We start from the raw sequence: 24,113 nt of genomic DNA on the forward strand, positions 1-24,113 counted from the left end.
TGCAGTGCTCTTAAGTCTCATTTCTTTCCAAAAGCCCTTGAATATGATGGAATATGATTAAGGATTACTGTAGCTCACATTTCATATCCCACACACCATACCAGAAACTTTCACTAACCCCCCACTTTTTTAAATTAATCGAAAATCAATAAATTGCTCCAGGGGCCACAGGAAAGGTCCCCGCCGCATTTGGACGTGGGCCGCCAGTTGAATATCCATGGAGGGGTTCACTGGTTAATTGTTGTTGTTGAAAAACCTTAAAACGGTCTGAATAATAGACTACGTTACCTGTAGTAGCAAAAAAAAAAAAAAAAGGGAGCAAATATATCTGTACCACAGTCCATGGCAAGAAATGTTATAATTAATATTTACATAATGTTTTTATTTTGATCATGAGACCCAATTACTGAATGTCAGTCTCCAGGGTTTCTTCAGAATATGACACTGATTTACTACGACATTATGTATGGTAATTTAGGAGTCCAGTCCACTATAGTGGCTCTCAAAGGTTTTATTTTCAAGAACCCCCAACTCTGAGTGTACAAATGTAACCAAAATGGTCCCGTAAGGGTCCGTTTGGTTACATTTGTACACTCTCAGAGTTACAGACCTGTAGTGGTCATTTAGGACTGGCTCTTTATGTGTATGTCTACTCATTTTGGATGTCCATATTATCACTTCCTTCACAGGTGTTACCAATGATGCTAATGAAGGCTCTGTTCCATTTACTGTAGCACAGTAGTTCTCAGACTTTTTAATTTCCACGACCCCCATAACTCTGAGAGCGTACAAATGGAACCAAATGGACCCTTACGGGTCCATTTGGTTCCATTTGTACACTCTCAGGGTTACACAGGAACCCCCTCAAGGAACCATGAGGGTCCCTGGACCCCAATTTTAGACATAGAGCCTAATATTCTGACAAACATGTCCACCACAACAAGCCCCTGAAAAAGGGGGGAAACCCCACAATGAAAAAAAAAAAAAAAACTACAACACCCAGAATCCCCCGCGCCCAAATCCCCTTCCCCTGATTGGCGCGCTGCAGAAACCAGCGGATCCAATCCTCGCTCAGAGAGTGGAGCGTCTCACTCTACTCTCATCCTCCTCACCGGACCGTCATGGCGGCTACAGTGTCAGTGATGTCTCGTCCTGTCAACCTGCTGCCTCTCATGGCCGTCTCTCTGCTGCTGCTGCTGTGTGTGCAGCCCGGCGGAGGGCAGAAGAAGAAAGAGGTAAGACTCAGACACACTCTCTCTTGTGATGATGGTTTTGCAGCGATCTATGAGGGTTATGGTGGATATTGTCTCTGCTGCTTTGCATGGGTTTCATCCGCTGTGTGTGTGTGTGTGTGTGTGTGTGTGTGTGTGTGTGTGTGAGATGGTAGCCATGCAGTGGAGGCTTCTGGTGTGTGTGTGTGTGTGTGTGTGTGTGTGTGTGTGTGTGTGTGTGTGTGTGTGTGTGTGTGTGTGTGTGTGTGTGTGTGTGTGTGAGAGAGTCATGGATTGTGATGGTAGCCATGCAGTGGAGGCTTCTGTTGTAGCTGTGTGTGTGTGTGTGTGTGTGTGTGTGTGTGTGTGTGTGTGTGTGTGTGTGTGTGATGCTAGCCTGTGGAGGCTTACTGTGTGTGTGTGTGTGTGTGTGTGTGTGTGTGTGTGTGTGTGTGTGTGTGTGTGTGTGTGTGTGTGTGTGTGTGTGTCATATGGATTGTGATGGTAGCCAGTGATAGCTACATTGTTACTGTGTTGGAGTATTATACAGTAGCAGGTCATTTATTCATATAATACACATGCAGTGGTGGAAAGTACTGTAACTAAGTACATGTACTCAAGTACTGTACTTTGAGGAATCTTTACTTTACTTTATTATTTATAAACTTTGTAGATTTTTATTATTATTACAAAACATGCATTAACCACTTCATCCCTATATATTCCGGGCTATTTGAAAATAGCAGATCTACAAGCTCACACAATGTGTCACTTTTGCGAGCTTGTAGATCTGCCATTTTCAAAAGATTTGTATACATTTTGAACACTTGTGAAATAGGACATTCTGAACAATGAGTACTTTTACTTTTGGTACTTCAAGTACATTTTGATGCCAATACTTCTGTACTTTTACCCAAGTAAATGTTATGGAGAAACAATGAGGTGCTATGAATTAGTAATTAGGCTATAATAGCTGTCACATTGTTTCCACCTGTTCCTGTGTGAGCAGTGAGAGGTGAAGTGATGCACACTGGGGGATTGTTGACACACATCAAACTGCTGCGGTGTTGTTGTTATTATTGCCCCCTGACTGTTTGGATAATGATGTCAATCACTGTGTGTGTGTGTGTGTGTGTGTGTGTGTGTGTGTGTGTGTGTGTGTGTGTGTGTGTATATGTGTGTGTGTGTGTGTGTGTGTGAGAGAAAACTCTAGTCTATAGCTTATTGCCTTTTTTGAAGTGTCAAAAATGGCCTATCTAAAACATTGACACGCTGTGAGCGTGTAGATCAGCTGTTTTCGTTTGTTCCACGACAAAGTATAATAGGTCTTAAGTGCTTAAAGGACGACTTCAGCCATTTTCAAGTTCAACCTCTCTTTATATAATTGGTCGTCACTAATGATGGCACCATTTTTTTGTCTACTCGGTCTGTGTCTCGGAGGATAGGAGGGCTGTGGACTGTTCAGAAACCCGCCTACCAGTGACATCATCCACTGGGGAATCCAAGCTAATAGAAACGGCTAATAGAAAAAAGAAGAAGAACTCCATGCTTTCTATTTCTGGAAAGTTAGCATGCTATGGGAGCCATTTTTCTCGTGTTAATAAAAATAAAAATGTTGAAGTGTCCACAGCCAGAGTAGATTTTTTTTTTTTACCATTTCATCATGAGGACTATCATAATTAGTGAGGACCAATTATGAAGATAGGTTGAAAATGGGTGAAGTCGTCCTTTAACCACTTGAACCCCAGCATCCATATTCTGGGGGGAACACTACCCAAACATAACAGATCTACAAGCTCACCTTGTAGATTGGCTATTTTTTGGAGAGAGATGTTTGAAAAATCGTGAGAATTTGTGCAAACTTTTCGAATATATATATTTTTAAAGCGAACATTTGTAACTCAAATCTTTGCTTCTGGGGGTCCCTGGAACAAAATATGTTGAGATGGGGGTCTGCGGCCAAATACATATCATTTTGGGGTCCTTGACATGAAAAAGTTTGGGAACCACTGGCCTGTTTAAGCTGTTATACTGCTTATTCTTACAGGCTCCTGCAGACCTCTCTGCTCAAACAGTTGAAGTCAAATTGATGTGATTGGCCTCAGCAGCCATTGTGAAGAGCCAAGCTGGGCTTGATCTGATTTCTTAAGTGCAAATTAGAACAACACTTGTTGCCAAATTTCATTATAATGAATTGTGGAAACAAATATTTTGATATACTGCCATTCATAAGGTATCGTACTGGCCTAGTGGAGGCCTACTGCTGTGGTTTCTGTTGCGTTTGGCCTTTTCCGTGTGCCTATCGAGAAGTATTCAGGCACAGGCATGCTGTATCACATTTACTCAAGTACTGTATTTTACTTGAGTCTAATTTTTATGTACTTTTACTTCACTCTACTACAATTATTTGAAAACTTTAGTTAGTTGCTCTTACGTTTTAGATTATTATTATTACAAAACATACATTAAACACATTAGCCCTATACTCTGCATGATCGAACATATGTAATTTAGCTATTTTCAAAAAAGTTTGACAAGTTTGGAAAAACTTTATTTTGGTACCATAAGCAGTGTTGCCAGATTCTGTGCGAGAAACAAGCACTTTAACATATACATCAACTATTTGAAAATAGCAGATCTACAAGCTCACAACGCGTCGCGATGCGACGCGTTGTGAGCTTGTAGATCGGCTATTTTCAAACAAAATCTTGCGGGGAAATTATAATAAGCAGATCTGGCAACCCTGACCATAAGTATATTTAAGTATACTGTAAGTATATCTTTATTCCTTTCCCTCCCGTCCATTTTCGAACACAGGACTAGTATTTCTGCATTGTGTACTTTTACTTTTAAGTAAAAAGATAACATCAAATCAAGCAGTTCTCCCAGCACCACTGTAGCATGACGACAAGGCGTGTATGACGCTTACATCAGTGGTTCTCAATCTTCTCCATGTCAAGGACCCCCAAATTGAAATGTATTTGAAAGATACAGAACCCATTAAGACCTGGAACGCATCTGTGTCACTTTAGATTTCTTTGGCTATTCAGAAATAGCAGATATACACGCTCATAGCGCGGCACCGAGTGCCACGCTATGAGCTTGTAGATCTGCTATTTTTGAAAAATGTTGAAAAAAGAAAAAAAAAATGTTTAAAAAAAAAATAGGATTTAAAAAAAAATGTGTAAGAATCACCTCAGGTCTTAATGGGTTAACTACTATAGCTCCCCCCCCCCCCCCCCAGGACTCCTGGGGGTCCACCTTTGAGACCCCACTTTGAGAACCCAATGGTATACAGTACATCATCTCTAAATACACGACAGGGGTCTTAACGTTTGTCATTGTGCCCAGCTGGCTTGACGGCGTACTCGGCGCTCCGTGCCAGTCGTTGGGTATTGATTGTTTGTGGTCTGCTTGGCCAGTGAACAAAACAAAAAACAACAGAACAACCGTCTTTTCAGGAAACGTCTCCCTCTATGCCATCGTTTAGTATGCAGAATGCCAACGACTCATTTGCAGGAAACACAAGAGATTTGGTTTAAACTCTCCCTTGATCAGGGAGAGCGTTCATTGTGGCTAAGTGTTTTTCAATTTGTAAATGATACAGTGGGCTGTTTGGAAGACATGACATGGCACGGAAAATTGCTGCAACATTCAGCGAGAATAGCATGCTGTGTGTATCTACTGTACCCTACGCTGGTGGTTCTCAAACTTTTTTCATGTCAAAGACCCCCAAAATGTATGTGTTTGGCTGCGGACCCCCATCTCAAAAAAATATTTTGTGCCAGGGACCTCCAGAAGGAAAGATTAAAAAAGTGTTTGCTTTACAAAATATATATATAGGCTACTGAATTCAACGATTTTGCACATATTTGTTTAATAATGTGCAACATTTTTATATAAGCAGTAAGCACCCTTCTTCCAGAGATTTGGCAGCCGACCTATTAGCCAGGAAAACCGTCCCAGTCGCGTGAATAGGCTCTTTGCACAGCAGCCATATTATCACTTCCTTCACAGGTGTTACCAGTGATACTAATGAAGGCTCTGTTCCATTTAGTCTAGCACAGTGGTTTCCACGACCCCCATAACTCTGAGAGTGTACAAATGGAACCAAATGGACCCTTACCGGTCCATTTGGTTCCATTTGTACACTCTCAGAGTTACACACCTGTAAGGGGCCATTTGGAAGCCCATGACCCCAACTGTAGACCCACTGGTGTAGCAGAGTGTTTCCAGTGAGCCAACATGCACAATATCAGCACCCTGACTCTGTTTGACCAGAATGGAACAGAGCCTTCATTAGTATCATTGGTAACACCTGTGAATGTCTTCATGATATGGCTGCTGTGAATAGAGCCTATTCACATTATCATGTGTCTTCTGCGGACCGGTTTGTCCCCAAGCGCTGGGTGGGCGTTTTGCAGAAATCCCAAAAAGTTGGAAGAGACCGCACTCAGGGCCTTCGGATTGACAGACGCTGATTGTCTCTTCCACTTTATGGTTTCTGCAAAACCCAATGACACTTGTTGTCGAGGCCATAGGGACACATCATCAGTGGGCTGAATGGACAGGATGTGGCGGTGATGGTGACAGACTGACAAGCTGAATAAAAACCTGCTAATTTAACCCAGTCAATCCGTCAACACATCTACAAATGTCTACACAAACAGTTTTCTGAAAACCGTATGTTGCTGTAATATCAGTGGTTCTCAAACCTTTTCATGTCAAGGACCCCCAACATTATATGTATTTGGTCGCGGACCCCCATCTCAAAATATTTTATTCCAGGGACCCCAGAAGCAAAGAACAGAAGCAAAGAACAAACGTTTGCTTTATTTAAAGATTTGCACACATTTTCATGATTAAAAAAAAATAAATAGCAGATATACAAGTTCATAGCGCGGCACTCGGTGCCGCGCTATGAGCTTGTAGATCTGCTTTTTTTGAATAGCCAAAGTATAAAAGAATGGCTAATAGCCTAAATCTAAAATGACTCAGACGCGTTCCCGGTCTTAATGGGTTAACTGCTTTTGTAGTTGGAGGAAGACATCTCAAAATAAAAGTTATATAGGCTATTTGCACAACAATAGATCACCTGGATGTTTTAATAAAAAGAGCGGTGTCTGTGTCTTTGATGGTATTTGTAATTACCCTGGCATAACGGCGTACCGTAAACCCTTGATACTCCCCAAGCCTATTCTGAAGAGATAATTGCCTCAATGAAACACTGTTAGACTACTTAAAGGGGAAAAACGGGTAGATAAACAAAATGAATGGATAATGGAGAACAAAAGAAAAGGCTAAGGAAATAATTAATATAGTGTGGTTGTGTCCTATAGCCTGTTTACTTCCTTGTTGTTAGCGTAATTGCCTGATGTCGATGTTGCCTGTGTGTAGAACATGACTCACAATCTAAAGTCACACAACTGGGCAGTGTTGCCAAGTGTGCTTATTATAAGCGACGTTGGGCTTGTTTTTTCTGTAAAGACGTTTGTAATTATTGGTAGTTGCGCCTTGCACTTGTTTCTAAAGTGTAGTTGCTTAAAGGGGAATACCACTCATGCTGCATTCACTATACTGGGGAATCTCACTTCCAGCTGAAACAGTGCGACTTGTAGTAGTTTATAATGGCATTATGGTTATATATCACATTTCAGAGGACATATTACTTGTAGATAATAGTAATCAATTGGCTGAAAATGCTTTAACAAGTCTTAACTTTATATTCAAGTCGCACTGCTTCAGCTGGGAGTGAAATTCACCATTCTAGTGAATGAGGCAGCATAGAGGGCGGGCCAAAGAGTATACCTTTCGTATGTCACTCATCACATGACTCCAACAATCAATTCTCCAGTTCTAGGCGACATTGAAGGGGGGGGGGACGTTTTTCTTATTTCCACTCAACAGCTCTAAGGTATATTATGACATGGTTTAATACATGAGTAGTATTCCCCTTTAATTGGGCTTCCTACCTAAATGTTGTTTAAACCAGTGGTTCTCAAACATTTTCATGTCAAGGACCCCCACATGTGTTTGGCCCGTGGAACCCCCACTTGAAAATATTTGGTGCCAGGGACCCCCATACAAGATTTGTTAGAATGTTGTCAAACATATTCCACATCATTTAAATATAGCAGATCTACAAGCTCACAACGCCACACATTGTGAGATGTACTGTATAATAGTGCTCAAGTGGTAAAACCGGTTGCTTCTTTTGGGCTTGTTTTCATTGACCCGGCCGCTTGTTTCTCTCGCAAAAATCTGGCAACGCTGCTACTGGGTTTCAGCCAAGCTAATAGAAGTATATTGTTGTTCGACGTTGATAATGCATTGCTGCTGCCAATATGAAAATCTCATTTACTGTGAAGGTGACATTTCCTGTTAAGCCACCCGCCTGGCAGGATACAATTATTTAAAAAAAAAAAATTATCGTCAAACCGCATCCACACAAACAACCTTTTTTTGTTAAATGATGTGACAGTTCCAGATAATTTACAAGCAACACACGGCAACCCAGGAAGATTAGCTGGTATTCATGTGCCAGCTAATGGTGGAATCCTTATGAATAATCAAGCACAACACAATGCAGTACTGTACTTTTGTCGCGCCACAATGGCTTTGAGCTCTTCGGTGACAAAGAAAACGCCAGCTTTTGTCGTGTGTTTATTATTGTCGATCTCTTGCCTGTTTGAGTTCCTAGCAACGAGTGTGATTGCAACCCCAGTTTCGGAATATGAAATATAGAGATTAGTGTGTAGGCTATTATGTTACGCTGAATGTTGGACAATGGGAAATGACTGTATACACAGTAGATATCGTCTCAGTCGGGTGGAAACCTCATACGTCCAAAACTGTTACTTCTTAGGATTAAAATTCGACAATAGCAAAAGTAGCAGATCTACAAGCTCGAAACGCGTCGCTTCGCGCCGCGTTTCGAGCTTGTAGATCTGCTACTTTACCTTAAGAAACCTTGCGTTACCTTACAAAAAAAAACACAAAAAAGTTAGAATATGGAGATAAGGGGTTTGTGCCCGTCAGCAACGTTATACTGCTAAATGCAGTGATGTTGAACCGTTTTCGATGTAGCCGGTCTCGGGACCCATGGGTGCTCATTCAGTTGGGTCCCAGGAAAATTGAACGGCTATCCAATTAAATGTTTTTTTCCTTTTTCTGTGTGTCATGGATCTCAATGGGTTATCATTAAGTTTATATTCATGTAGGATGAATCTCACAAATGTTCTTAATACATTTTTTTGGGTCAAAATGTTAAACTTGATTTGTAAAAGAGAACTGTGCGAAATGTCAAATCATCCTCTCTCATCTAAAATTAACCCATTAAGACCTGAAGCTGATTCTACATGTCTCCTAAATCTCAACAGTATTCTGAAAAACGTATGTTTCTATATCAGTGGTTCTCAAACATTTTCATGTCAAGGACCCCCAAAATTATATGTATTTGGCCACGGACCCCCATCAAAATATCTTGTTCCAGGGACCCCCCCAGAAGCAAAGATTTGAGGTAAAATGTTTGCTTTAACAATATATATATTCAAAGATTTGCACACAATTTAACGATTTTTCAAAAATAGCAGATCTACAAGCTATGAGCTTGTATATCTGCTATTTTTGAATAGCCCAAAGTGTAAAATAATGCTTTTTAGCTCAAATCAAAAAATGACACAGTTCCAGGTCTTAATGGGTTAATATAAAAAATTACATAAATATACCAGCAATAGTATACTGTAATATCTACTGATATGACAGAAGTAGAAGCAGAGGCAATGTACTGTAGATGCACTTATGGTAGGCTGAGCACAGGCTGAGGCAGGGAGGTCAGAGGTACATTTGGTAGCAGAAAATATACCTGCTATAGGCTCTATGCACAGCAGCCATATTATCACTTCCTTCACAGGTGTTACCAATGATACTAATGAAGGCTCTGTTCCATTTAGTGTAGCACAGTGGTTTCCATGACCCCCATAACTCTGAGAGTGTACAAATGGAACCAAATGGACCCTTACGGGTCCATTTGGTTCCATTTGTACACTCTCAGAGTTACACACCTGTAAGGGGCCATTTGGAAGCCCATGAGGGTCCCTAGACCCCAACTGTAGACCCACTGGTGTAGCAGAGTGTTTCCGATCATTCAGCACCCTGACTCTGTTTGACCAAGAATGGAACAGAGCCTTCATTAGTATCATTGGTAACACCTGTGAATGTCTTCATACTATGGCTGCTGTGAATAGAGCCTATTGTTTGGTGGCCAGCAATTATTTGGTAGCATTGTATATCGTTGCTGTCGAGCAGAAACCTCCATTTTTTAACTTTTTAGTTTTTTTTTGGTAAATGAATGCCCATCTTGATCATACTGCAGTGTCACGCAAAAGCATCAAAAGTTGTAGATCCACTTCGCGCCGTGTTTCGAGCTTGTAGATCTGGTACTTTTGCTATTTTTGAATTTGGATCCTGAAAAGTCATCGGTTTTGGACATCCCTACAAAGCTCCACCCTACAAAGTCGATCACTGTAACTGAATTATATATCATAAATTAGTATCATGAATAACTGTTATGTTGGCATTTGTAACTCCAAGAAATGCGTCCGAGTCCGCACACAATGGCGACGTCTGCTGAAATGATTTAACATGGATATGTTGTTCATAACGTAGGTTTAGCAGGGAAAAATGTATGCATTCTGTGGAGGCATAGATGGTGAGTTTGCAGCGTCCCTTATTAATAATAAGCATCAGAGTGCAGTGTTCAACATCACTGTAAATGTTAATTTGAACAGTCATTCGTCCCAAACAACTACAATGAGCATAACCGCTCCCCTTTAATGGACAAACTGCTCCTTAATGGAGGCTTTAACATTTAACACAATGGCTGCCAATGACAAGATATACGTCTTTTAATTATCAGCTGTTGTCCGCCAAAGACGTATATATACGTCATGGAAAAAAAGAAAAAAAAAAAATTTTTTTTCAAAAAAAAAAAATATTTTTTTTTTTTGAATTTTTTTATAATTTCAACCCTTGTCGAATTACGAACAGATTAGGAGCTAAAAATGTTCGAAGATTTGCTGCTCCATTCACTTCAATGTTAAAATTCAAACGGACAAAATTCACTTTGTTTTTTGGTTTAAAACTACTGGTTTTGAGCTATATTGAAACATCAAACAACACATGTCAACGAGGTCAAAATGACCTCGTTGACATTTGTGAAAGCACACCTGAATCTCATCTGTGATTAGAAACCATCTGGGGATCAATCATACTGGAGGAAAAAAATCTGTGGCTACGCGAACAGGTACCAAAATCATGGCAAAACCCTGGCAGAGGCTACAGACTGTTCTGAAAAAACTCTGGCAGGCAATGTGTTAAAAGTGGGAAGTTCCTCACCATTCAAATGCTAAAAAGTATTTAAGGTCATGAAATACGCGTTCAAAGGAGTTGTATTATAAAGTAATGTGGCGTTTGTCATCTTAAAGGTTTAGCCACTGACTCATCTCCTCTTTGGAGATGAGTCAGTGCACTCAAAGTTTTTGCAGACTTTGAGTTATGTGCCAAGTGTTGCGTGTTAATGGCATTGATTGAGCACAGCTGGTGAGACAGACAGTGTGGAGGAGAGCGTTGTCAAGAGTGACGATTGTCGTTGATTTGAATAGAGCGCAGGTTTGAACGACTTATGTGTGTCATTGGACCCCCAGCGAATGCTTTGTGGACCCCTTGGGGTGTGAGCCACACAACCATGAGATGTTGATGTTTAAGCTGTTGGAGCTAAGCCACGTGTGCTAATAACACAACCTGGATTAGAACATGGCACGTGTCAATCTGCGTGCTAGTGCTATGAAGGTGATATTATCCAAGTAAGTATAAAACAGGCATCGTGGTTGTGTGCACATGCTAATAGTCAATGCCTGTGTGCAAGTTGAGGTGTGTGTGTTGTGTTTGTGTGTGTGTGTATGTGTGTGTGAATGATTAATTACGGGTATAATTACCCGTCGTAATATTTGGGATGTGTGTGCAGTGTGCACCACTTGTACTGCAAACATGTACTGTCCCATTACTTGTTTACTGACTTCAGGTTTTGCACGTTTCACTCAGTCACAGTCTTTTTGGTTTTGTATTTTTGAATGCTTTTATATATAAACATTTTTATCGTTCATACCAGCATCAGTTTATACAACATACAGTACTTTGAGAGAAAAAAAAGGGGTATAAACATTTTACATAGGCTATTAAAATTGCCCACACCGCCCAGCCCTCTGCCAGCCTTGACTCACAATGATAAAGTATGAGAGTAAATTAGAGAAGGTAAATAATAATAATGAATAAGTAGAGAAAACATATAATAATAATACATAATTTAAATAAAAAGGAAAGAAATTGATGAACTAATAAAAAAAGGGGAAAATGTAAGTAATCATACCTAGGCTATATGCAAACCCTACATACATATACATATTTGAATGCTGAGGAAACTTCACTTCCTGAGTCCATTAAGTGGATGTGAACCAGCAGCGTTAAGGCTCCATTAGAGCAGTCTGTCCATTAATGCAGCCGGGTCTATTATAATCATCTCAGTTGTTTGGGACCAAATCCTCTGTGGCTGAAGCCTGGCAAGGCAGGTAATGTTAATGTGCACCCTCAAGGCTTCCTGGAACTATTTCCTCCTCCTTTTGACTCACTTATGGTTTAATGGGTCACTCTTTTTGACTACGAAGGGCAACACAGAACCTTAGATCTGCCCACTGGTTGCTGTTGCTCAGTGGTGGAAAGTAACTAAGTACATTTACTTAAGTGCTGTACTTGAGTACAATTTTGAGGTGTTGGTACTTTACTTGAGTATTTCCAATTTCCAATACTTTTACTTCTACTCCACAACATCTCAGTGGTAAATATTGTACTTTTACTCCACTACAATTATTTGAAAACTAGTTACTAGTTACTTTTCAGATATCAATTATTACATTATGAAACATACATCAACCACTTCAGCCCTATTTTATACTTAGGCTATTTGAAAATAGCAGATCTACAAGCTCACAACGCGTCGCATCGCAACGCGTTGTCAGCTTGTAGATCTGCTATTTTCAAATATTTAGTACTTTTACTTTTGGTACTTTAAGTACATTTTGATGCCAATAATTTTGTACTTTCACTCAAGTAAATTTTGAATTCTGGACTTTTACTTGTAACAGAGTATTTTTATATTGCAGTATTGGTACTTTTACTTAAATAAAGAATTTGAGTACTTTTTCCACCACTGCTGGTTGCTGTTGCTTGGTTGGACAAAAAAAAAACCTGTCACTACCTTTGGAAAAAAACGTGTTTTTCACTTGCCTCATATCGATATTTAATGTATTCAATTCGATACTTTTTTTAAACTGGTCCTCAGTAAAAAAGAACATCTCGGGTGCAGTATATAGAGTACCGAAGTCACGTCTAACCCTGGGTCACGGAATGTTTTGTTCTATTGAAAATCCCCATAGAGAAATCTTAGATTGCGTTATACTGTAAGACATTTTTAATAAAAAAAAAAGAAAAAAATCAGCCAGGCGATTCTGTCAAATATGTGACTCGTTTATGATATTGAGTTACATTTTTATAACGTCTGTTTGGATGAAGAAGAAAAAAATATTTTTTCAGCATCAGCTGATTTGTTTATTTTTGTAACACAGTTCTTATATGACGCAATCTAAGATTTCTCTATGGGGATTTTCAATAGAAGAAATGACTCCGTAACCCGGGGGGATAGCGGCCTCTAGTGGCAGTGATGTCAGACTCGGGTGCTCTATGACTCGGCAAAACGTGTTTTCTTCCCAAAACTGTATAACCTTTCTCAAGTTTAGTAAACTTCGGCACAAACATTCACTGCTATGCGGAAGGAGCTTGCTGGTTGGTCGCTCAGGGGAGTCACAGGGGACCAATCAGAAGGCCTGACAATGTGTCAAATGTGTCGTCGGAGCTCCCGGCCAATCCGGAGGCACCGTTCGAACCCTATAACGAGCAACTTTACCCCCCTGCCCGTATACCCGGGCACCACACAACGACAAAAGACAAACTCTGCTTTTTTATTTACCAAAGTCCATCACGACGTAATTTTTATCACGCTCGAACAGTTACACACTTTCCTTTACTTGGGGGAGCTGCCAGGAACTCTTATTTGTTTCGGTTGCTTCGCTCCGAGTCGCCCAGGGGTATTTGCACAGCAGATGTCAGTGTTCGGGTGGAACTCGTTCCCATTATTCACCCGTCACGGATGGCAGTCACCTTTCTATAACCTCTGGGCGACCACTGCTGCCCGCCCACTCGCTGGAGCTGCTGAGGGAGTATTAACCTGTTAAGAGCGGGAACGCAGCTGTGTCGTTTTAGATTGCTATTATATATATATATATATATATATATATATATATATATATATATATATATATATATATATATATATATATATAGAGCAACGTTTTTCAGAAAGCTCTCTCGTTGCTGTCGGGCAGAAACCTCTTATCTCCTTATTCTAACTTTTTGTGTTTTATTTTGTATTTTTGGGGCGGTGTAGCCGCCCCCTATAAGTGAGTTTTGGACACCGACCAAAAAATGTGTATACCCCCTAACCCTTCCATTGTTAATGCAAATCGATACTTTTGCAAAGTCAGCCAATCACATTACAGCTAGTGTCATCACCACTAACTGTAATGTGATTGGCTGACTTTGCAAATTCAGGACTGTGATTGGCTAGCGAAACACATGACACATGTGCAGCCCTATGAATAGCAGTATGGACTTTAAAAAAAGCCATTTATGCTTTTTTTAAAGTGAGTCATGTTGTGATGACCACACACCGCCCACTTCACACTGGGTGTGATTTTTTATTAATGCCCTATTTCAGGGTTCTTCAACAGGGGGTCCAGGACCCCTAGGGGGTTCTCAGAGTTACTACAGGGGGGGGCGCCAAATCTTTTTTACATTAACCACTTGAAAAGGATCTCTTTTCTGAGGAGAACTTTAGCCAAAAATAGCAGATCTACAAGCTCACAACGCCTCGCGCTGCGAGGCGTTGTGAGCTTGTAGATCGGCTATTTTCGGCAAGGAGGTATAGGCGTAGAGGGGGAAAAAAGAGCAGACCAAGTACAAAAACAAAGTTTAATCTGAAACGCAATTTTATACAATATAGAGGGGGGTCCCTGTTTCATCTCTCTCTCTCAGCTAGGGGGTCCTTGACCTGAAAAAAAAAACGTTGAAGACCCCATGCCCTACTTGATCACACTACAGCGTCACACACAAAAATAATCAAAAGTAGCAGATCTACAAGATCTACACCCGACAGAGAGGGGATTTTGTAGGATCGGTCTTCGTGGTCTTAATGGGTTAAGCAAAACTCCATCTTCTGGTGCGGTGGGTGGAATGTTTTGGCCGGGAAACATTAGGCTAGATTATTGAACATTGTGTCTGGGGCCCGCCGAGGCTGTTCCCTCCACAGCGCAGTCTGGAGCCCTCCGTGGATAGATAGTTATATATTAGATAATATTACTCTGTAAGCCAGCGGATGATGAAGACCATAGCCGCGCACGCACGCACATATAGACACACACACACACACACACACTCACACAGGTTTGTATTACTATACTTGTGAGGACATCAAAGTTTTAGGGTGGCAATTTTAGCCTAAAGTCGGAAAAAAAAGGTTTTAGGGTGGCAGTTTTAGCCGAAAAAAATTGCAGATCTACAAGCTCACAACGCGTCGCGCTGCGACGCGTTGTGAGCTTATAGATCAGCTATTTTTCCGGTTCGTGACACCATGGCACGCAACCACGACGTATGAATCACGCTTAACTCTAATTCCGACCCCTAAACCTAACCTCTAAATGCCTAATCTTAACACTAACCCCAACCTGAATCTTTTTCTAATTGTAAACCTACCTCAAACTATCTTTTTTTATAACCATGACGCAACCATTTTTTCCCCCCAGGAAAACGGTCCTCACAAAGTCTATTTCTCAAATTCTACTATACTTGTGGGGACATTTGCTCCTCATAAGTATATTAATACACACACACACACGCACACACACACACACACACACACACACACACACACACACACACACACACACACACACACACACACACGGAGGAGGAGGCAGTAACACGGACACAGGAGAAGAAGATATTGGGACTTATAATTTGAGAAATGTGCTGTCCCAGTCCAGAGCCCCGGGCTGTGGCAGAGAGGAGAGAGAGAGAGAGAGGAGAGAGAGGAGATCTTATTTAGCTGGAATGGGACAAAAATGGTGAAGCAGCATTTTGCATTCCTCCTCCCCCCCTCCCTCATTCACTCTGTAAATATACTGCCTCTTCTCTCCTGACTCCCTCTTCCTCCTTCTCCTCCTCCTCCTCCTCCTCCTCACCATTCATTGTCTCACTCTACACGACCCATCCCTATATGTCTGTCCGTCTGTCTGTCTCTATGTCTGTCTCTCTCTCTCTTTCTATGTGTCTTTCTCGCACTCTCTCTCTCCCTCTCCCTCCCTGTCTGTCTGTCTCTCACTTTCACTGTCTCTCTCTCGCTCTCTCTCTCTCTCTCTCTCTCTCTCTCTCTCTCCCTCTCCCTGTCTGTCTGTCTGTCTCTCACTTTCACTGTCTCTCTCTCTCTCTCTCTCTCTCTCTCTCTCTCTCTCTCTCTCTCTCTCTCTCTCTCCCTCTCCCTCCCTGTCTGTCTGTCTCTCACTTTCACTGTCTCTCTCTCTCTCTCTCTCTCTCTCTCTCTCTCTCTCTCTCTCTCTCTCTCTCTCTCTCTCTCCCTCTCCCTCCCTGTCTGTCTGTCTCTCACTTTCACTGTCTCTCTCTCTCTCTCTCTCTCTCTCTCTCTCTCTCTCTCTCTCTCTCTCTCTCTCTCTCTCTCTCCTCTCCCTCCCTGTCTGTCTGTCTCTCACTTTCACTGTCTGTCTCTCTCTCTCTCTCTCTCTCTCTCTCTCTCTCTCTCTCTCTCTCTCTCTCTTTCTCGCACTCTCTCTTCCTCTGTCTGTCTGTCTGTCTGTCTGTCTCTGTATGTCTGTATGTCTCTCCCTCCCTTTCTCACACTCTATCTGTCTGTCTGTCTGTCTGTCTGTCTGTCTGTCTGTCTGTCTGTCTCTCTCTCACACTGTCTATCTCTCTTTCTCACAATGTCTATCTCTATCTCTCTCTCTGTCTCTTTCTCTCTCTTTCTCACTCTCTCTCTCTCTCTCTCTCTCTCTCTCTCTCTTGCACTCTGTCTGTCTGTCTGTCTGTCTGTCTGTCTGTCTGTCTGTCTGTCTGTCTGTCTGTCTGTCTGTCTGTCTGTCTGTCTGTCTGTCTGTCTGTCGGCCCCTGAGAGGACAGACAGTCAGTTGTAGAGTGCTGATGGTGGCCCTATTTTGTAGGTAACATGGACTCCGTTTCAGGTGGTGTAATAATAACAATTACCATTTACCTTTTATTTCTATTTTTCGGAGTCTTTTTTAGTTTGGATGGATGTGTGTATGAACAGTAGAGAGTTATTAAAGCTGATAGATAGCTAATAGACGAAAGACACACGAGTGCAGTACCAGACAAAAGGGGAGGTAAGGACAGAGAGAACCAAACAGACAGAGAGCATAACACTGGAGAAGACAGGATGTTGGCATGACACAATACACCCCCCCAACCCCCACCCCCCACCACCAACACCACCCACCACCACCACCTAAATCCTTCCTCTATACCTTAACCCATTGAGGCCTGAGGTTCCGATTCTACAAAATGTCTTCTAAATCCGAACAGCATAGCAGCATACGTTTTTTGAAAAAAACGTATGCTGCTATGTCAGTGGTTTTCAAACTTTTTAATGTCAAGGACCCCATCTCAAAATATTTTGTTCCAGGGACCCCCAGAAGAGAAGATTTGAGTTACAAATGTTCGCTTTAAAAATAAATATATTCAAAGATTTGCACACATTTTCACAATTTTTCAAAAATAGCAGATCTACAAGCTCATAGCGCGGCACTCGGTGCCGCGCTACGAGCTTGTAGATCTGCTATTTTTGAATAGCCAAAGTGTAAAATAATGCTTTTTTTAGCTCAAATCAAAAAGTGACACATGCGTTCCCGGTCTTAATGGGTTAAGGGAGAAGATGAAGAAAAAATTCGCAGCGAGAAAAAGGAATATATTTATATCCTTCCGAATCCTGGATCGTTCATCATCATGGATATAATATCCAGAACCCTGTGTGTTGTGTTTTTCCGTCCCATGGCTGACTACTGCACAAAGACTGCATGGTGGTTAAGAAACCCTTCTGTAAGCATTTCCCCATAGCGTTACCTAGGGATAGAGAGAGGGAGGGGAGGGGAGGTAGAGAAGGGAGGAACAGGCTAAAGTGAGAGAAATGGTAGGCAAGGGGGGCAAATGAGGGAAGTCGCGAGGCAAGAAACAATGAAAAATACAGAGAGAACGGAGGGGAGAAAAATAGATTCAACGAGTGAAGGAGAGACAGGCATATAGAGAGAGAGCGAGGAAGACACACACATAGAGAGAGCTTGCAAAGTGTCGGGGCTCGTGCCATCGCACCCGTGTTGCCGTGTCTGCTTATAGGCTCTATGCACAGCAGCCATATTATCACTTCCTTCACAGGTGTTACCAATGATACTAACGAAGGCTCTGTTCCATTTAGTGTAGCACAGTGGTTTCCACGACCCCCATAACTCTGAGAGTGTACAAATGGAACCAAATGGACCCTTACGGGTCCATTTGGTTCCATTTGTACACTCTCAGAGTTACACACCCGTAAGGGGCCATTTGGAAGCCCATGAGGGTCCCTGGACCCCAACTTTAGACCCACTGGTGTAGCAGAGTTTACCTATTGCTTGTACATATCTGCTAGTTGCGGGTTGCGGTTTCTGTGTAAGTGTAGTTGCGTGTCCTTTAAACCGGTGGTTCTCAGATATTTTCATCTCATTGACCAAGGGGCCAGCATCCGGCTTGTGAATTGAGGCTATATAGGAAGTGTGACGGTTCATATGAATGGCCTGCAGTCTCGCTGTTTCACCCCCTGCTGGTTGCAGAAGTAATTACAGGCTCTATTCAAGCGGATGGGTTTTTGGACAAACTTTACACTTGATGTTATTATTACCTTAATAAACATTGTCATAAATACTATATGCTTCCAGTCGCTAGTTTAACGTCCTCTTTCAATCACCATGATGTGCATTTTGGTCAATTATGGTCCCATTTATTTAAACATTAATGATGAAGTAGGGCATGTTTCTAGGGTTTCTGATGGTTCTACCGAGTGAAGACCCGCCCTCGTTGCGATTTCAGCCAATAGTATTAATTTCTGTGTGCATTTCCGACCGGATATCAACCGGATATAGAAAGTTGGTGGAAATCGCTGCAATATAGGCTTCATTTACAGTCTGTAGAAACCAATGGCGTGACACTGTCCATATTTTTTCACGGCCTATGGTCAAGGACCCCCAAATGAAAATGTATTTGTCGGTCATCTGAAAACATTGTGTGCCAGGGACCCCCATACAAGATGTGATTTGTTCAAATAAAATATTCCAAATAGCCTATTTCAAATAGTTTGTCAAGCTCTACAAAAACCTTTGCAAATAGCCGATGTATACAGGCTTAAAGTGGTCAAACTGATTTTGATGCTACGTTATTTTAGCTGGGGACCCCCCTGTGTGTGTGTGATCATGTGGCCTATATAGTCGCTTCTTCTGGGCTTGTTTTCGTATACCTGGTCCCTTGTTCCTCTCACAAAATCTGGCAATGGGCTATATGCACAGCAGCCATGTTGGAAATAAATTGGGCCCCTTCCTTACTTCCTTCACAGGTGTTACCAATGATACTAATGAAGGCTCTGTTCCATTCTGGTCAAACAGAGTCAGGGTGCTGATATTGTGGATTTTGGCTCACTGGAAACACTCTGCTACACCAGTGGGTTTCAAAGTGTGGTCCAGGGACCCTCATGGTTTCTTGAAGGGGTTTCAAATGGCACCTTAACCCATTGAGACCTGAAGCCGGTTCTACATGTCTCCTAAATCTCAACAGTATTCTGAAAAACGTATGTTTCTATATCAGTGGTGTTCAATCTTTTTCATGTCAAGGACCCCCAAAATTATATGTATTTGGCCGCGGACCCCCATCAAAATATTTTGTTCCAGGGCCCCCCAGAAGCAAAGATTTGAGTTAAAAATGTTTGCTTTAAAAATATATATATTCAAAGATTTGCACACATTTTCATGATTTTTGAATAGCCAAAGTGTAAAATAATGCTTTTTAGCTCAAATCTAAAAATGACACAGTTCCAGGTCTTAATGGGTTAAAAAAGGTGTGTAACTCTGAGAGCGTACAAATAGAACCAAATGGACCCGTAAGGGTCCATTTGGTTCCATTTGTGAGTTATGAGGGTCCTTGACATTAAAAGGATTGAGAACGACTGTGCTACATGAAATGGAACAGAGCCTTCATTAGTATCATTGGTAACACCTGTGAAGGAAGTAAGGAAAGAGGCCTGATGTATTTCCAATATGGCTGCTTTGCAGAGAGCCTATACTGCTAGGGAGCAGCGTTGGGATGGGGTTAGACGGCGAATAAAGCAGCGCTGTGCGTTTCTGGTTGCTGCGCGCCCACCCGTGCCACCATAAACCCTGGCACGGGGCCCTGCGGGGGCACAGCCCCATGCAGCCACTTGCTGAGTAGAGACCTGCATGGCTTGCGAGGCTAAACACTGTGTAAGCACTATTGACTCCTGGTCCTCCGCTCTGCCCGGGGTATATATACGTGGAGGAGGAATAAAGCATCTAGAACTTCACACGCTTGAGGTTTTTCCTCCCTTAACGTCCCCCGGGGGCCCATGAATTACTAACAACAAACAGCTTCTGCAGGAGAAAAAGAAAACACTTGCATCTTAACAAAGTCAACTTTTTCATTAGTTAGGAGGAGAGAGAGAGAGAGAAAAAAATACAGCAACCCCCACAAACAAGTACAATATATTAACCCATTAAGACCTGGAACTGTGTCATTTTTAGATTTGAGCTAAAAAAGCATTATTTTACACTTTGGGCTATTCAAAAATAGCAGATATACAAGCTCATAGCGCGGCACCGAGTGCCGCGCTACGAGCTTGTAGATCTGCTATTTTTGAAAATGCTTGAAAATGTGTGCAAATCTTTGAATATATATATTTTTAAAGCGAACATTTTTAACTCAAATCTTTGCTTCTGGGGGGGTCCCTGGAACAAAATATTTTGATGGGGGTCCGCGGCCAAATACATATAATTTTGGGGGTCCTTGACATGAAAAAAGATTGAGAACCACTGATATAGAAACATAAGTTTTTCAGAAAACTGTTGAGATTTAGGAGACTTGTAGAATCAGCTTCAGGTCTCAATGGGTTAAAAGAACAAGAACCAAGCCCAACCATTGATTTTCCAATCGCGCTCGTTCCAAACGAGTACGAGAGAGAGAGAGGATAATGGGGTGGGGGGGCGGGGGGGAGACCGTAAACCTCCAATTAGTTGAGCCAAGTTAGATATAGCCGTTAAGCTAATATGACTTGACGCAAAATGAGATTACCCTCCGCTATCGAATCAAATTACAACGACGGCAGCGTATTGATTGAACTATGAAAGCCAGAGGTCGGGAATTCTATATGCATCGAACGTCGGGAACCCAGAGAACCATTTTTCATACCTTTTTTTATTTTTATTTTTATTTATATATTTATTCTGTAATCATATTTGGGGAGTGGGCCGTGCGCGCAATTTACGACTTCACAGCTGAGCACGCCAGATAATAACTATACCGCTAACATAACATGGTCTTCTGGGAGAGCTGCATGGGAGTTAAGTGTCAGCCGATCCGTCAGCGGTGACAAGGCATTGACACCGCTTGATCAAGGACGGTGTCGGCGAGACACTGTGGCGAGATGATGATTAAGTCGGTGGCTTCCGGATTATTACACGCCCAACGACCCCCCCCAAATAGCCATAGCCTCTGGCAGCCTCCCCCCCCCCCTCCCCCATTAAGAAATGACAGGAACGCAAAAGTATACAAAAAATACAGACCTGCAAGCTCGAAACGCTGCTCGAAGCGACGTGTTTTGAGCTCGTTGATCTGCTGTTTTTGCCATTTTTGAATTTGAATCCTGAAAACGTAACAGTTTTGGACATAATATTATGCTTAAAAAGCAACGGAAACAGGACATTAGCAAAATAGCCCTTCTACAGGTGCTGTTTTCGAGAATTTGCAAAAGATCAGGGCAATAATGCCATGCCCAAAATAGGGATGCCAGCTACTTGAAAGTAAATTCTCATGATCTGATCATACATTTTTTTCTAAGATAATGTTTTTGGGGGCATTTCTTGTTTATTTCGATGAGGTCAGTGTGGAGACAGGAAAGGTGGGAGAGAGAGTAGGGGAATGACACATGTAGCAAATGGTGCAGCTACTGCAGTAGAGTTCTCAAGTTCTGCCCGAACCCGACCCTACTCAGGTATATAGTTGGCCTGTGTTATAAAACATCGAAAATCGGTGAAAGTGGCCGTTGTCAAGATGTTTTGGCCATAATCTCTGTAACGGAAGGTCAGTTCAAAGCTTGTTGGATGCGTGTAAGGACATTAAGTCATGATGACTTTTCATTATTTTATTTTTTTTGCCTAAAATGATGGTAATTGTTCAGGCCGGGCCCTGTTTGGGCCGGCCCAGTTAGGGCCTAGTTAGGGCTGGGCCTTCATTTTCAGGCCCGTCGAGAACTCTAGTCAGAACCCTCTCTATGGTACAGTGATAGTAGGCTGCCCTAGCCCGTCTTGATATCTGGTCTAGAGCATTGGTTCTCAAAGTGGGGTCCGGGGACCCCCAGGGGTACTTGAGGGGGTTCCAGGGGGTCCCCAGCTAAATTATGGATAGGAACCAAATGGACCCTTATGGGTCTGTAACTCTGAAAGCGTACAAATGGAACCAAATGGACCCTAACGGGTCCATTTGGTTCCATTTGTACACTCTCAGAGTTAAATTAACATTGATTTTACAATATAAATTGGGGTCCCAGAGATAGAAATGCCATTAACTGGGGGTCCGTAGCCCTAATGCATGTCAAACTGGGGGTCCTTGAAATTAAAATGGTTGAGAATGACAGCTAGAGCCATAACAATCTTCTCTTATAGGGGTCCCTGGCGTATCTTTTCAAATGGGGGTCCGCGGCCTAATAAGTGTCAATTTGGGGGTCCTTGACATGAAAAAGTTTGAGAACCACTGGTCTAGAGGGGTGGGTTGAAAATCTCCGGAGAGAGAATCCGCCGGATCCCATTGGTTCACCGATCTGTGCTCCCGCCCCCCGCGCCCCTCCTCCTCCTCCCCCAATGTGTAGCATTGAGAGCCCTGACGCCACAACATTTGGAGCGACGCCCACTGCACTCTGGTTGGTTGGGGAAAAAATCACCCACTTCCTATGCCAGGAACGTCAACAGGCTGGTCCAGGCTCTTGTTTTTGGAGCAAAGGAAAATAAACGGTGATAGAGTGATAGAGCTACAGTGGTAGAAGATCACACGATGCTTCAAACCTCTTGAGACGTACTGTACGCCTCAGAAAGTACACACTCAGCTGCTTGTGTTTTCTTCAGGCTGTTGTGCAGATAACAGGCCTTTATCCCATTGAGACCTGAAGCCGATTCTACATGTCTCCTAAATCTCAACAGTATTCTGAAAAATGTATGTTTCTGTATCAGTGGTGTTCAATCTTTTTCATGTCAAGGACCCCCCAAAATGATATGTATTTGGCCGCGGACCCCCATCAAAATATGTTGTGCCAGGGACCCCCCAGAAGCAAAGATTTGAGTTAAACATGTTCGCTTTAAAAATATGTATATTCAAAGATGTTCACACATTTTCACGATTTTTCAAAAATAGCAGATCTACAAGCTCGTAGCGCGGCACTCGGTGCCGCGCTACGAGCTTGTAGATCTGCTATTTTTGAATAGCCTAAAGTGTAAAATAATGCTTTTTAGCTCAAATCTAAAAATGACACAGTTCCAGGTCTTAATGGGTTATGCTACAAATGAAAATAAATAAATACATCAAATACACTTTTTTTTACAGACTAGTGTCTGGAGCTAATCTCGCAAACCGCTGGACTGATCAGTGTCAGATTACTTGTGCACACTGCCAGTATAAGTAAGTAAGTAAGTAAGTAGGTCAGATGGGCTTATTGTCTGTGTCAGCCCGAGAACGCGGGAGTCTATCCCTGTTACAATGCGCTAGTGGGGCTGTCACGATTAACTGTCACACAAATAATTGCGATTTAACAATTTAATTGTGTTTTTTTTTTTGCCATTGAACATCGGAACATCATGAATAAAAATGAAATTTATTTTTGCCTTTCAGGCTTCGTAATCAAAAGATGCACAGGGCGGATATATGACGAATAACTTAAATATACAAAGACATTACTGACACATTTGATCATTTTATACTTAACAAATATTATTAAAAAAAAATATATATATTTTTTTTAAATAATTTTTTATTTTTTTTATTTTTACACATATTTCTTTTTCTTAAAAAAAATACAAATATTTTGGGGATTTTCTGCCTAGGAAACCGGGATTAGAGAGTCGGGGGAGTGACACACAGCACAAGGCCTGCCGGGCTTGGGAATATAACCCGGGGACTCGCTGTCAGGCTGCATCAGAGCCTATACAGTATATGTATGCAGCCATCTGCACCCCTTTTGTCACATACTGTATGGTTTATACCATTGGTTTTCAAAGTGGGGTCCGGGGAACCCCAGGTGTCCTTTGGGGGGGGTCCCAGGCGGTTCACAGCAAAATTAGTTAACCCATTAAGACCTGAGGCGATTCTTTAAAAAAAATCTAAATCCTAACGAACAAAAATAGCAGATCT

The 24,113-nt window shown here is 42.0% G+C and overlaps 1 protein-coding gene across 1 annotated transcript in view; it reads left to right on the top strand.

Moving 5' to 3' along the window:
- Positions 1-1,129: 1,129 nt before the first annotated feature.
- tusc3 (tumor suppressor candidate 3) overlaps positions 1,130-24,113 on the top strand; it is a 214,528-nt gene continuing 191,544 nt past the window's right edge. The window contains exon 1 of the mRNA XM_084077551.1: positions 1,130-1,235. Within this exon, the coding sequence (XP_083933677.1) occupies positions 1,143-1,235 (93 nt within the window). The 5' untranslated portion in view covers positions 1,130-1,142. The remainder of the gene's footprint in view (positions 1,236-24,113) is intronic.

Source organism: Gymnoscopelus microlampas, assembly GCF_963454915.1.
Source record: "Gymnoscopelus microlampas genome assembly, chromosome: 2".
Lineage (NCBI taxonomy): Eukaryota > Metazoa > Chordata > Actinopteri > Myctophiformes > Myctophidae > Gymnoscopelus > Gymnoscopelus microlampas.